This window comes from Trachypithecus francoisi, unplaced genomic scaffold (assembly GCF_009764315.1).
Source record: "Trachypithecus francoisi isolate TF-2019V2 unplaced genomic scaffold, Tfra_2.0 Lachesis_group18, whole genome shotgun sequence".
NCBI lineage: Eukaryota > Metazoa > Chordata > Mammalia > Primates > Cercopithecidae > Trachypithecus > Trachypithecus francoisi.
Window position 1 is genome coordinate 40544373 of NW_022681463.1, and position 15725 is coordinate 40560097.

Genomic DNA, 15725 nt, shown 5'->3' on the forward strand with positions numbered 1-15725 from the left:
GTGGATAGTCTGTAAACTAATCTTAATGGTTTCTTAAACAAGCAGAATTAATTACAAAGGAAATCTACCCTTCCCCTAAAGCCATGCATTACTTCCAAAGCAAATATATTTCTTTTCCATACTGTCTCTGTTTGAGTGAAACTAGTTTAAATTGCTGTTCTTTCTCATTAGGCAGTTTCTCAGTTTACTTGTTCCCTAATGTTTTTCCTCAACTTTTTTTTTTTTTTACACTTCTCTAAATCTTGCTCTACCTACTGTAGTTATTATAAAAGATGAATAATATCAAGCAGTGAAGCTTATACCAATTGTAAAAGAATTGATCCAGTTCTTTTTTGTTTAAATATGTTTTAGGAAGCTTATTCTCACACTGATATCCGTCATATCTATTTTTAAACATTTATTGAAGTTCATCGGTTATCAGTGAACCATGTGAGGAAAAAAGACATTGTGCTGTAGATTAATCTCTTATCTCCATAATTAGTAAGCATGGGACACTTGTGATTATTTAAACAGTATAAGAAAGACTACAGTCATCAAAATTAAAATGTTTCTTTTTAAAGAAAGCTAAAGCTTTGCTCTTTAGTCCCAAACAATCTGTGTATTTCCTGATTGCAGAGTCAGGAAATACTTAACTTTTGAAGCAATAACGGTTACTCCTGGGAAGTTTTATAATTGGCTGCATAGTGATAACATAGACTTTAATAAATACAATAAAAATACCGCCGGCTTATTTAGAAAGAGAGAACTTCTTCAGTGCAACCGAGAGAGCTAATACTGAGGACGACACCAGTTTGGCAAAATCATTGCTCTTCGTGACCACCTCCAGTTTCCAGCTGGCTTCCTGATCAAAGGTATCTTTCCTTAGTGCTTTTTCACTTTCCAGATTTTCTCCCGTGTTCGTTCAGGACTTTGAACATCAGTGTGGGTTAGTTGTAGAATTCGTTTTATTTTGAAGTCAGGTAAAATGTAGTTTATAAAATGTTAATGGGTTTCTTGAAGTATGTTAAATAACTATGATAACTATTGAGAAAGAACAGCATGACATCAAGGAATCTAGAGGCAATTTTTTTTTTGTCTAGAGTGAGGAATTGCTTTAATGTCTTGAGTCTTGGTACTTGAGTCTGAATTGTTTTAGTGAGGTCAGTGAAGGTGTCACAACAAAATACTAGCTAAAGGTGGCGCTGTGCTTTTTCTAAATACTATGAAACCCTTATTTTTGTTGAATTGATCCCTGTGTGTTAATGGAAATGAATCATATTAACAACTCGCACACTACTTCAGGTTTAATCATAAAGGTGATTTTTCCCTCTCTTGATTGTATGTTATCTTGCTTTTATATTGGCATTAATCCAAAAATTAACGCACAGAATGTGAATGCCGATGAGACCTTATTGACCATCTATCAAGTTCCCCCATTCACTTTACTCCTGAGGAAGCTATCTGGCAGAGGTGCAACAACTATTCCCAGAGGTCCTGAGCAAAATATTGGGGATAGAATATAAACCTGTCAGTCCCTAGTTTGGTTGAGCCTTTTTGAGTATCATTGTTTTGTGTTAAAGATTAAGTGCTGTCACTGAGTAAAAATCTGGCTTTGAATTGGTGTAAATCGTCATTAGACTCTGTGGGTTGTAGGCAGATTCTGAGCAGCGGAATTATTTGTAGCTAGAATATGTAGGTGGGGTGTGTAGCTTGAGGTGCTCTATAACATTTGGAGTTGTTCTGGAAACATACTGTCACTTCCCAGTTTGGGTGAATGGTGAGCAGAGTGAGAAGCCACTGCTTTCTAATTTTGGGTGTGGCAGATCTCTTGAATCATCAACAGGAATTTACTAAATTTGTCTCAGTCCTGAAGCATTTATATCAGAGTTTTAGGTAGTTTTTTACTTCTATATATATGCCTCTGTTTGCTGACAGCGTTCATTCAAGTTCTGAGCCCAGATCATTTTCCCAGTGGCCACAGGGAGGAATTCTAGTAAGCAACAAGATCAGCCTAACTCAGTCTTTCACTTAAGAGCTTATGGTATGATGGTACAGGAGAAAAAGATATTGAAAAGATGCTACACATATAAGAAGGATTCAAATTCATTCAACAATATTTGTAAATGTATGTATAAATATATGTCAGTTAACACTATGTATGCTACAGGAGAATCCTGTGATTCCAAAATATTGTATATATGTACAACTACTGGATAGAAATTTTATTTCTCTTGCGTTGTTTCTGATGAATCCCTTAAGTAAATGCTTCAATACAAGATTTTCATGATTCTCTGATCGCTCATTTCCCCACCATGGGTATTTTACTGTGCTTATATGAGCAGTGTGTCCCTTCTGGTGTGGCCTGAGCTAGTAGTCAGGGGCTGTATAATGCTAGATTTTATACTGCGTGTCTCACATGAGGATAAGCGAAAAAACAGAGCTGTTGTTAGCTCAGTTTTGCAGTCTCTGTAACCCGTGTCATTGAAAGTTGCAGTTAGTCATAACTTGAGAAAAGGTAGTAAAGGTAACTAGAACCAGTTTTGTGTTATAATATTAGCATCTTAAATTATTAAAGATTAAATTACAGACCCAGTTCAGAATTCAAGATGATACACTTTGCTTATATAAATTAGGTCACTTACAGAATTACATTTAGGTGTTGAGTTTTTACCTGTAGTCACAGGGAAGGATCCTGGGAGACTAGAAATTCAGCCACAAATCAGTTTTTCATGTAAGAACTCTTGATATGGCGGTAGAGAAATTCAAAAGACTTGACACAGTTAAGGTTGAATTGACTTTATGTGCAATCTCAGTTGTAGAATGGAACTCTGAGGTTGTATGTAAATCATTTTGTAACAAGATAAAATATCTGCACTAAAATCAGTGCTACAGGCAGTATTTCTGATTCTGTACTCTGTGGAGACATTTTTGGAGGCATACTTGGGTTAAAAATTAGATGAAAAGTATTTAGTGGAAATCAGACAAAAAGATTTAGCTATACTTGGGTTAAAAATCAGATTAAAAATGTTTAGTAATCAGATGAAAAATAGAGAGAAAGAAGAGATCATTCTCCTAGGGCTTTGCCCACTAGAATCATTTTACTTTTTGCAGGTTTGCAGGGTTCAGTGTCAGCTAGCTCACTCTCCGTATCTTCGACCCTTGTCGAGTAAGGTAAATCACATACTAAGGCAGTAAGAAAATGACAGAGGTTTAAGGTTGCTAGTCACATGTTAACACAGATCCCTGACTTTGTCCCTGAGACATGGCAAGTGTTCGGGTGAGTCACTGAAGCTATAGCATGTGGACTTTATCCTTTCATAGGAAATACTTGGTCTAGCAATCTGAAATTCTTGTGATTTTAAAACTATGAATGCTCTAGCAGTATATCTCAAATAATTACAACAGCCCCTCCTTATCCACAGTTTTAGTCACCTGTGGTCATCTGTGGTCCGAAAATATTAAGTGGATGTGGCAATAAACTGTTAACACCGCTGAAGTCAGAGACCTTGTGGGAGGAATGTGCCTTGCATGTTGGAGAAATAGCAAGGAGGCCATTATGGCTGGAGCTGAGAGAGTAAGAAGGGAATTTAGTAGGAGATAAAATCAGAGAAATGAGGTGAGGATGGAAAGATGAAAATCCAGGTTGTCTACCTAAAGGTCATGTGGATGACCTTTAGCCACGGTGCAGATTTAATCTGTATGGATATCATATGTGGATGGCCAGGGCCCTGTAGCACACTGTGAGCTGGTTGTCTTTTACATTTTTTTTTTTTTTTGAGACAGAGTCTCGCTCTTGTTTCCCAGGTGGGAGTGCAATGATGTGACCTCAGCTCATTGCAACCTCCCCCTCCCGGGTTCAAGTGATTCTCCTGCCTCAGCCTCCCGAGTAGCTGGGATTACAGGCACCCGCCACCATGCCTGGTGCCTGTAATTTTTTTGGTATTTTTAGTAGTGATAAGGTTTCACTATGTTGGCCAATCTGGTCTTGAACTCCTGACCTCTGGTGATCCACCTGCCTCGGCCTCCCAAAGTGTTGGGATTACAGGTGTTAAGCCCCTGTGCCCGGCTTTGTCTAGAATTTTACTCCTAATGAAAGGGAGACCTATTGAAGGGTTTGCATGTGAGCAATAGAGGCGAGGTAAGATTTCTCCTATACGCCCTTAGGATCTCTGACTGAAACTGACAGGAGACAGGTTAACAGGAGAAAAGCATACTAATTTTATTTTGTGATTTTTACATGTACATAGGAGCCTTCACAAGAAAAATGAAGACCCAAAGAAGATAAAGGGTCTGGGGTGGATAAAGAGTAGTAACTTGTGCAAATGCGACAAGACAAAGAGGTTTTGGCTAGAGCAGTTGATTGTGGAAAAGTAACTAGGAAGATAAAGGGTCAATTAACAAGATTTTTTTTTTTTTTTTTATTATACTTAAGTTCTAGGGTACATGTGCATGACGTTTATATCATGTATAACTCCTCAATGCAATCCCTCCTCCTCCCCCCCCCATGATAGGCCCCAGTGTGTGATGTTCCCCTTCCCAAGTCCAAGTGATCTCATTGTTCAGTTCCACCTATGAGTGAGAACATGCGGTGTTTGGTTTTCTCTTCTTGTGATAGTTTGCTAAGAATGATGGATTCCAGCTGCATCCATGTCCCTACAAAGGACGCAAACTCATCCTTTTGATGGCTGCATAGTATTCCATGGTGTATATGTGCCACATTTCTTAATCCAGTCTGTCACAGATGGACATTTGGGTTGATTCCAAGTCTTTGCTATTGTGAATAGTGCCGCAATAAACATACGTGTGCATGTGTCTTTGTAGTAGAGTAATTTATAATCCTTTGGGTATATACCCAGTAGTGGGATGGCTGGGTCATATGGTACATCTAGTTCTAGATCCTTGAGGAATCGCCATACTGTTTTCCATAATGGTTGAACTAGTTTACAATCCCACCAACAGTGTAAAAGTGTTCCTATTCTCCACATCCTCTCCAACACCTGTTGTTTCCTGACTTCTTAATGATTGCCATTCTAACTGGTGTGAGATGGTATCTCATTGTGTTTTGATTTGCATTTCTCTGATGGCGAGTGATGATGAGCATTTTTTCATGTGTCTGTTGGCTGTATGGATGTCTTCTTTTGAGAAATGTCTGTTCATATCCTTTCCCCACTTTTTGATGGGGTTGTTTGTTTTTTTCTTGTATATTTGTTTGAGTTCTTTGTAGATTCTGGATATTAACAAGATTTTTATGTTAGGTTTCTCTCAACTGCAGTTTGCTGTGTCTAGTGATGAGTATGTCTTCCTTTCTTCTTTATAGTGAGGGGGAGTTTTACCTCCTGATTTTAGGAAGAAAAAAGAAGATGAGAATACCTTTCTCACACTTGCAGTTTTTCAAGTATCTTGAACTCAAAAATAATCAGTATGCCAAAGTGGCATATTTTGGGGTGGCAAATTTTGACCCCCTAAAGTAACATGACTTGTGTTAAAAAGGATCATTTTGGTTTTGAAAGTAAATTGAAGCTGGCAGGGGAAACTAGCTGAAAGGTTATTGTAGTAAACAAGGTGAGAGCTGATTAGTGTTCTCTCTTGTTAACTATAAACCAAAAATAAAATTCCAAGTCCCTGTACCCCCCTACCAGTTGAATGGACCCCTCCTCTTGTTCAAGGTCACTCCTAAGTTAACCTGAAAAACTAGTTCAGACCATGAAGGGAAGTGGGGGTTGGACATCCCTCCTTATACTCTCCTTCCTTTGAAATTTAGGCACAGCTGACCAGCATTTAATATTAAAACAGCCTTAAGACTGACAAAGCAGACTCTGTCGCAGTAAGATACCAACATGACAGATAACAGGCCCTAAAAGAAGGGCCCTGAAAAGGCCCTATATTTTACCCCAAAATATATTTATTTAACATGTTTTGAAATGGTCCTACAAAGCTCTCTTATGGGGAAAATCATAGATTTTTCCTTCCCTTTCCAGGTCTTTTTCCTGGTCGAGGAGAGAATTAACTAAGAGTCTGGCACCTTTAAAGTCTGATAAGAAACATTTACAATCTATTCTTTGTGAAGCCTGCTACCTGGAGGCTTCTACATAATAAAAACCTTGCTTTTCACATCCCCTTAACTTAGCCGGGACACCACTCCCTTCTATTGATTCCAGCTCTTTAGATAAACTCTTACAACCAATTGCCAATCAGGAAATTTTTGAATCTACCTATGATCTGGAACTGCACCACCGCCCCCACATACACACCCCCCCACCCCACCCCTTTGAGTTCTCCTGCCTTTGTGGAGCAAACCAATGTACATGTTACATATATTCATTGATGTCTTATGTCTCCCTAACATGTAGAAAACCAAGCTATAGCCCAACCACCTTGGGCACATGTTCTCAGAATCTCCTGAGGCTGTGTCATGGTCATGCCCTTAACCTTGGCAAAATAAACTTCTAAACTGATTGAGACCTGTCTTAGATACCTTTTGGTTTATAGAATGTACCACATTTCATTTATCTCTTCACTTGCTGATGGACATTTGGATTGTCTTCAGTTTTGGAGTTGTGAACCCAGAAAACCTGAGACAGGTCTCAGTTAATTTAGAAAGTGTATTTTGCCAAGGTTGAGGATGCGCACCCATGACACAGCCCCAGGAAGTCCTGATGACATGTCCCCAAGGTGGTGAGGGCACAGCTTGGTTTTATACACTTTAGGGAGACATGAGACATCAATATATGTAAGAAGTACATTGGATCTGTCTGGAAAGGCGGGACAGCTTGAAGCAAAGGCAGGAAGACTCAAAACAGGGAGGGAGTTTTTAGGTCATAGATAGGTGCTACACAAATGGTTACATTCTTTTGAGTTTCTGATTAACCTTTCCAAAGGAGGCAATCAGATATGCATCTATCTCAGTGAGCAGAAGGGTGACTTTGAGTAGACTAGAAGTAGGTTTGCCCTAAGCAATTTTCATCTTGAGTTTTCCTTAGTGATTTTGGGGACCTAAGATATTATCCTTTCACTGGGTATTGGGACAAAAGTGCCTTTGAATATTTGTTTGAAGGCTCTCGTGTGGACATGTTTTCCAGTGTTTTAATCTCTAGGAGTGGAATGGCTAGGTAATGAAGTAGGTCTGTATTCAACTCCTAAGAAACTGCCAAACCATATTCTAGAGTGGTGTGTCATTTTATATGTCTGTTTATAATGTACTAGAGTTCCAGGTGCTCCCACGTCCTTGCTGGCAGCCTTCTTTTTATCGTAGCCATTTTAAGAGGTATATAGTGGTATCTTATTGTGGTTTTAATTTGCATTTTCTCTGATAGTTAATGCTGATGAGGGATGTCTAGGTTTTAATCTCCTCCTCATCAAGAAAGGTTATTTTATCCTCATGGTTGGAACTTTGGTTCCTTTCAGCTGAGGCACAAAATAACTTTTAAAAACAATCAAAAGACATATTATGACATAATAAGTTGGCAGTGGCTTATATAGTTTAATGGTTTTGTTTCTGGGAGACTCACTTGAAGTGGGAAAATATAATCCTGCTCTTCAATTTCAATTAATTTTCATTACATTTTAATTTTACATTAAAGTCATTTATGTCAAATAGTATAAGTGTACACTCTGTCTTGTGTAGTGTCTATTACTTTGTATATTATTTAGGATAAAAATACATTCCATATGGTAATAATTGGGCTAGGTAAATGTAAATTGTCTCAAAACATTCAACTAGAATCAGGGTTGTAATTTTTCCCCCCAGGTTCCTGATGTTATTAGCAGCATAAGGCAATTATCTAAAGCCGCCATGAAAGAGGATGCCAAACCCAGCAAAGATAATGAGGACGCCTTTTATAACTCTCAGAAGTTCGAAGTCTTGTACTGTGGAAAGGTGACCGTGACCCACAAGAAGGCCCCCTCAAGCCTCATCGATGACTGCATGGAGAAGTTCAGCCTGCATGAACAGCAGCGCCTGAAGATCCAAGGCGAGCAGCGCCGTGTGGACCCGGGAGAGGACCTGGCTGACTTGGAGGTGGTGGTGCCCGGGTCCTCCGGAGACTGCCTGCCGGAGGAGGCGGACGGCACCGACACCCACTTTGGCTTACCTACCGTGGCCAGCCAGCCTGCCCTGACCAGCTCTCGGGTCTGCTTCCCTGAGCGGATTTTGGAAGATTCTGGCTTTGATGAGCAGCAGGAGTTTCGGTCTCGGTGCAGCAGTGTCACCGGAGTGCAAAGGAGAGTTCACGAGGGCAGCCAGAAATCCCAGCCACGACGGAGACACGCGAGTGCGCCCAGTCACGTCCAGCCCTCGGACTCGGAGAAGAACAGGACCATGCTCTTCCAGGTACGCCTGGCCGGGCGCTGTCTGCCCTTGCCCCAGAAGGTGCCAGACGGAAGCAGCTGGGCATCCAGTTCCTCCCAGCTCCACCTCTATATAACGAATAATCTAACTTTTGTTTTCCCATTCAAAGCAGATAAGGCAGGTGGAGGAAGAGTGCACAGCAAAGTAGGGAAGGGGCGAGAGGCAGACGTGGAGTGTGGAGTGTAAGAAGTAAGGCAGTAGGAAAGGAGGAGGAGGAGGAGGAGGAGGAGGAAGCAATTCGCGGAGCATCCTGAACATCGGGTAGAGAGAATAAGAATCTATCGCCAGCGTTTGCTTTGGGGTGATTCTCAAATAAATGCTTAAAAAAAAATTTGTAGGTAGGGCACAGGGGCTCACGCCTGTAATTCCGGCACTTTGGGAGGCCGAGGTGGGCTGATTACTTGAGGTCAGGAGTTCCAGACCAGCCTGGCCAACATGGCAAAACCCCGTCTCTATTAAAAAAATAGAAAAATTAGCCGGGCGTGGTGAGGGTGCGCCCGTAATCCCAGCTAATCAGGTGCTGAGGCAGGAGAATTGCTTGAACTGGGGAGTTGGAGGCTGCAGTGAGCTGAGATCGACTCCTGCACTCCAGCCTGGGCAACAGAGCGAGACTCCGTCTCAACAACAACAAAATTGTGAAAAGTCAGTCTTTAAAGATATGAATCTGAGAGAGTGCGATTTAACATGGAGAAACAAGGGAATTTTTTTCTAGAGAAGAAAAAACTCCAGAGACTCGTATGTGTATTTTGAGTTGAGAACACACCAGTTTATGCTGTCACACCGAAAGAGGTTAACGAAACACCATTGACCTAAAAATGTACTGAATTGGATACTAAAATAATTTGATGCAAGCCGTAGTATTGGTATAAAAGATCATTCTTAATTCTAAACATTTTTGAATGTTGTACAGGATATAGAAGGTGTCAGGTTCCACTTAAAATAACTTAATTCATATCAATACCCTGTAGAGAGTTTTTAATCCTCAGCTTGTAAGATTTGAGTTTCCGTGGGCAAAAAAAAAAAAAAAAAAAAAAGGGCTGACTATCTTTTTAAAACTTATTTTAAAGATTTCCAGAAAAGGAAATTCCGGAGTATTTTGGTAAACAGTACCGGTGTGTAATATCAGAAGTTTACTTTATCAGAAGTTCATGAGGCTTTTTTTCCACAAATGATAATATTTTATTATAGAAAAAACATCCCAAATGTAGGATTTCATAAACACCGGTAGGCGAACAAGTACAGCTTCCAAAGTAAATTCAAAGTAAAGAGACAACACTTACAAACATTTCGCCTTAACGAGAAAATGTGATGTTCTCCTGCAGAAGTGATCCCATGCAGAACACAAATGTGGCTCCATATCCGTGAAGGCATCAGATTTCCTTTCTGAGCTCGGTATGCCCATTTCAACAATCGAAAATGATGGCAAGAAGTGGCATTGATTATATTACTACTTGATTAAAAAAACACACCCCTGATTAAAAACAAAAATTAAGAGACAGGGTCTTGCTCTGTCATCCAAGCTGGAGTGCGTTGGTGTAATCACAGCTCAATAGAGCCTTGACCTCTGGAAGTTCGTATTTTGTTTTTTTCGTTGGTGGTGGTTTTGTTTTTAATGAACTCAAGGTATGTCATTAAAGCCTCTCTAGTCTTCGGTGACATGTTAATGAATTTCCCCTTTTCTTGGGGCTATCAGATTTGTTCTTTTTTTAGCTAGTCACAGTTCTTGTTGTTAATTTTTCTGAATGGTTTATTTTCAAAAATTTTAATTCATTAGCCCAATTACAGATATATCCTTTTGCTGACCATTTGGGAGAAAGTATGATTATAACTTTTTTTTGAAATTACTATTTTTAGAAATCATGAAGTGAGGAAAGGTTGCACATTTTTTAAAAAGACAGTTTCTAATCTGAAAAATATTTGTTTGTATCTTATAATAATTGAAGACTAACTTAATTTTCATACTTTTTTTGACAGAGGAAAGAAACATTTTTGAGGCAGCTGATATTTGGGGTTAAAAATATTGGTTGGATTAGATGTTTAAGTACATATGAAATAGATATATCTGGGATATTGCATTTGAATCTATATTATTAGTTTAATATTTGATTATAAAGTAAGATGTTAGATCCTTGTGAATTAAAATTAATTGGAATGCTTTTATTTTTAAGGTTGGGCGATTTGAGATTAACCTTATCAGTCCAGACACTAAATCAGTTGTGCTAGAAAAGAATTTTAAAGATATCTCCTCTTGTTCTCAGGTATGTATCAAAGTATATCATAGTATGTGAAGAGACCAATTCAGCCTTATTTCAGAATTAACAATAAAATAACTGGGCTTGACAACCCTTCAAATTTTAATTTTTTTTTGAAATTTAAATTTTTATTCTTAAAGGGAATTTGTCTTAAACTAAGGGCTCCTGGGTTTTTGTCTATGGCAGCGTCAAAATCCTGCCCAGGTCCCTTGGTGTCTGTCCTAACAGTTTGTCCTCATTTTAGTCAACTCTTTCTCACTGTAATGCCACTTCATCAATCCCTTCCAGTGATGGAATTGTTGTGGTGGTGAGTTCTTTTGAAAATATCTGCACAGTTAGTTCCTTGGAATGCTGGCCTGTGGGACTTGTGGGTGTAACTGAGTCATGCTTGCTCTTTATACCATAGTAGGTAGTAAAAGGAGAATGAAGGTTTCAGCTTATTTTAATGTAAATACTAAATTTTGAAAATAGTTTTGTATTTTTCTTTTATTTATTTTTAATTCACAAACTGTGTATTTAAATGTTTTTAAAATAATCAATACAGCCAAATATGTACAAGATTATATTAGACATTGAAGAGATTACAAGATTAAAAAGAACTTTTGAAGATGTCAGATGGAAGGAGTATCTAAATCTAAATGTAGGGAGATTTAAAAATGCTCCTCTAAGGAGGTTCCTGGAATTGAGAATTCACTTCTTTTCTGCCTAGTGACTTACCTTCAAGGAGTTGGATCTTGCCAAGGTCCTTACTTAGATTTTATTGTCACTTCTTTTCTGCCTAGTGACTTGCCTTTAAGGAGCTGGATCTTGCCAAGGTCCTTACTTATATTTTAATGTTGAAAAATCATGCCGGCCTATCTTGTTTTCTTTATTTACTATCTTTTTAAAAATAATTTGAAGTTAGCATTGCTGTAGGTATGATATTCAGACATTCTTCCCTTTGAAGATAACAAGACAGTTTTTGTACATTTATTTATTTATTTATTTGGAGACAGGGTCTTCCTCTGTCATCCAGGCTGGACTGCAGTGGTGTGATCATGGCTCATTACAGCCTTGACCTTTGCGGCTCAAGCAATCCTCCCACCTCAGCCTCTCCAGTAGCTGGGACCACAGGCATGTACCACCATGCCTGGCTACTTGTTATTTTTTTATTTTCTTAAATTTTTTGTAGAGACGAGGTCTCATTATGTTGCCCAGAATGGTCTTGAACTCGTGGCCTCGAGGTCTTCCTGCCTTGGCCTCCCAAAGTGCTGGGATTACAAGCATGAGCCACCATGCTGGCCAGTTTTTATACACCTTGTTAATTGTTTACCCCAGTCTCAGCTAATACAGTTCACATGTGGTATTTTGTTTTAATATACTTTCTATTATATGGAGACATAAAATTACATTGTATAGATAAAACTTTTCTACTCTAATAACTTTGTCAGCAGTTGACATAAGGAGGAATATATTGTAAATTTCTAAATTCCTACTTAAAAGACACAGAAATTTTAACTGAAAACTATTTATTAAGCATTCTTGTAATTCCCAGTTTACTGGTGGTCCCTGGGAGATCGTAAGTGCTGTGAGGGCAGGTGTCTAAGGCTGTGGTGTCATTCTGTAGGACATCAGAGTCAGATGTACTCAGGCAGAGCTTAACCCTGAGGTGTTCAATACATGTTGAATAAATGAGCACTTTACACGTGGTAGGCCTTATGCCAAATACTAAAGAGAGAGTGATGTCTGAACCGAAGCAGTTCCTACCCCAGAGCACCAAGGGGCATCCTCAAAAGCTGTGCCTCCCACCCCACACACTTCCCGAGCTTCCTGGTGAGAAAACTCTCAGTGTTCATTGGGCAGCTAAAAGAAAAAAAAAATAGAAAGAAACAGAAAAAAGAACTAGCCAAACCAAAAATTGGAAGTTCAGATACAATTTCTTGTTTCCCCTTTGTATGTTTTTAAAGTCAAGATGTGCATTCTGATATTCTGGTTCAGAAAAAGAAATAAACAGAAGCAGGAGGGATATTTGTGGAAAGCCCTGACTTTCATTGAGGTAATTGTCAGGTTTAGCCATCTGCTCCTCACTGAGTGGCTGGCCCTGTTCTTATTACGTCTTTCCAGGGAATTGAACTCATGTAATGTGGCTGTTTTCAGGAATAGCCTTATTTTTAATAGTGTGCACCCACAAATGCTTCTTTCTTCAAAATCTGTCGGACTGTTTGCCTGGCAAGCATGGGGACTACAGGAGTGGTTTTCTTTCCTGGAAACGTTGCCATTGCCTCAGGACCCTCTGAGCTAATGAGGTCCTGTGAATTTTTCCCATTTAGTACTAAGCGAGTAAAGGATATTCTTAAGTCACTAATAAATTGTACCAAATTGAGGCCCGTGTGGCTAGAGTTGTGGAGGTGAAAGGGAATGTTATAGGAGATAAAGCCAGAGGAAAGGAGAGGAGAATGGAAAGATGAAAATCGAGGTTGTGTATCTAAAGGTCATATGGAGGACTGGTAGTCACCGTGCAAATTTAATCTGTATGGGTGTCATATCCATACAGATTGCTTACTTTCACCTCAAGAGTTGCAACCTCTCTGCTCTGTACTGACTTTTTCTTTTTACCAGAATTGATTTCCTTTTCTATTTCCATTGGATAGATTGAGCTTATTATAACAAAATAGGGGTTGCCATTTATCAAGCATCCTAGGAATTATATTTCTTAGTTCTAAATCTCGAACATTCCTGACAGTAGGTGCTGTTACTACTGGTTTATAATGAGAAATGGGTGCTCAGAGATAGTCATGAGCAACCCAGTGCAAAATCACATATCTCACAATTAATTGAATCAAGATTTAAGCACAAATCTGACTTCAAAGCATGTTTTTCCTTTTCACTTGGATTTAGGTGATTTCAGGACAACTTTAAATTTTTTACCTACCTGGCTTTTCTAAGTACTATGCTTGCTATTAAGGTGTTGTCTACTTACCGGTATGTATACATTTAGACTGAATGAAAATCACAGATGATTCTGATTTTTTTTTTTAAATGAGATATAGAGGTTATTTAGCCCGGGTCCAGGAAGTACAAGGATTCGTCAGTGTGGATAATTGGCACCTGCAATAATTTCTTTAACGTATCAGTCTTTTAAGTGTGGCTCCTTGAGTGTCTGTAAAGAGACAAACATTCTAGTGTTTTTATGCATACTTTAGGGAATTGCATGCCATTTAATTTGAGTATTGTCAGTATTAGTTTTTCTCAGATTCTTAGCCTCAGATAGATAAGAACAGTGTTTATGATGAATATCAGACTGCCGTGCTAAGAAGACAGTAAATTGAAAACTCCATTATTTGCAGACATGGGTGGCATTTTATTACAAGACACAGTGGATCATACCATCAATATTTTTCCTCCTGTGGCCTTGAGTCGCACAGTGTTTATCAGATGTAAAACAGTCTGCGTTGGTCTCACCTTTTATTTTATGTATCAACAGGCCACTGTATGAGTTTGCTATGGCATTATGTCCCCCCTTCATCGCTGTGAAGAAGAAATTCACAGAACCGTGAAAGCAGAGAACTGATGTTGCTTTCCATATTGTTGATTAAAAGATATATTCCCATAAATTTTTTATTGCACTTCTTCCCCTCCATCTAGGGTATAAAGCATATGGATCACTTTGGCTTTATCTGCCGGGAGTCTCCAGAGCCTGGACTTAGCCAGTATATTTGTTACGTGTTCCAGTGTGCCAGCGAATCTCTGGTAAGTAGTGTTATTGCTGTCTGCTTGCTCCTGCGGACACATCGGTCGAACAGAAGACTTGCCTGTTAGGAGCCCAGGTCTTGCAAAATGGCTATCTATGGGAAGAAGAAGGCATCTAGAAATATGTTTTTCCCCTTCAAAGCAGCACAGCAGTAGAAAACCAAAAACAAATTGTCATGGTAAAATATATGCCTAGATACTTTCTTGGGTTTAATAAACCCAGTCATGGAAACTTGAGCATTTTTAAAAGGTAGGAGAAGACTAATAATAGGAGAAAAGCTGTTACTTTTTTCATTGCTCGTATGAGAAGATAAGGAAGGGCATTGATCTTTTATTTTCTTAATTGCTATAACATCACAGAATAGATAATGCTTATGTCAGCAGAATAGAGAGCTATTTTGGTTTTCTTCCTTTATTTTATTAGTCCCTTCTTCATTTTTAAAATATCATATTTGTTGTGGTCTTACTTTAACTTTCATTTTCCTCTTTGGCATTTAAAAGTCAGTTCTTACCTTTAACACTACCCCTCTCCTGCTCTCAACTAAAGGTAATTGGAGTTCAAGAGGAAACATGTAAGGCAGGCTTGGACATATATCTGAGTGGCTAAGAAATATGTTGACTTTTTTCCCGTCAAAGTTTTTACTTATTCTTGCACTTATGCCATCTCCCCATATCATTTTAACACAAACCTTTAGACATACACATCACCATTTTTAGAAAAGTTTACAGAAAATTATTTTCTTAGACATGTGATCCTCCCACCAGGATTTCTCCCAGGGAAACACGTAAAACTTCGTCATATAGAAATCAAGCAGGCAGCATTGTCCTTGTGCCCTTGGCGCATATCACAATTATCCCTGCCCGACTCTTGCCTTCCACGTTCCCAGTATGGACACCGAGGTTAGAAATAATGAAGAAGTAGGAGTGAATTTGTTCAAAGGCACTATGTGACCAGCAGCCTCTGGCCTTCATCTTTTTCTCTAAAAGACATAAAACTCCCATCACTAACAGTTTCCTATTCTTGAGAGTTCCATTTGAGTTTTGTCCTTCCTCTAAATAACCATACGTATGAAATATCCACATGTTGATATCCAGGGACTGTTGCTAAATAGGTTGCATTTAGGACTTGAGATAGAAATTTGAGATTGTCATTGTGTAAATGACAGTGCAAGACAGGTTAGATAGAACTGGGGGAAGAAAAAGAAAGAAAGCCAAAGAAAACCAATGACCTAACATTAGAGAATGCCAACAAAGTAAGAGTTTGGTAGAAAGTGATATCCTAGGATGTTATTCCACACACGCCCCACTCCCCACCCATTCCCTGCACGCTCACACCTCACTCCTTCTCTGTATTCCTCCTCTACTCTAGGGCTGATCCTTCTACCACGTTCTGGATCCCCCACTCTGCTACCTTTCTA

General features: G+C 39.0%; 1 protein-coding gene across 4 annotated transcripts in view; it reads left to right on the top strand.

The window, feature by feature from the left end:
* The window catches only part of TBC1D4 (TBC1 domain family member 4), a 210378-nt gene that overhangs the window by 121392 nt on the left and 73261 nt on the right, over nucleotides 1-15725 (top strand). For 3 of the 4 annotated variants that reach the window (XM_033177546.1, XM_033177547.1, XM_033177548.1), the window contains exons 2-4: nucleotides 7727-8308; nucleotides 10495-10584; nucleotides 14203-14307. In XM_033177546.1, the coding sequence (XP_033033437.1) occupies nucleotides 7727-8308; nucleotides 10495-10584; nucleotides 14203-14307 (777 nt within the window). Of the gene's footprint in view, nucleotides 1-729; nucleotides 852-7726; nucleotides 8309-10494; nucleotides 10585-14202; nucleotides 14308-15725 lie in introns of those variants that run through there. The other variant, XM_033177549.1, reaches the window with a different exon arrangement.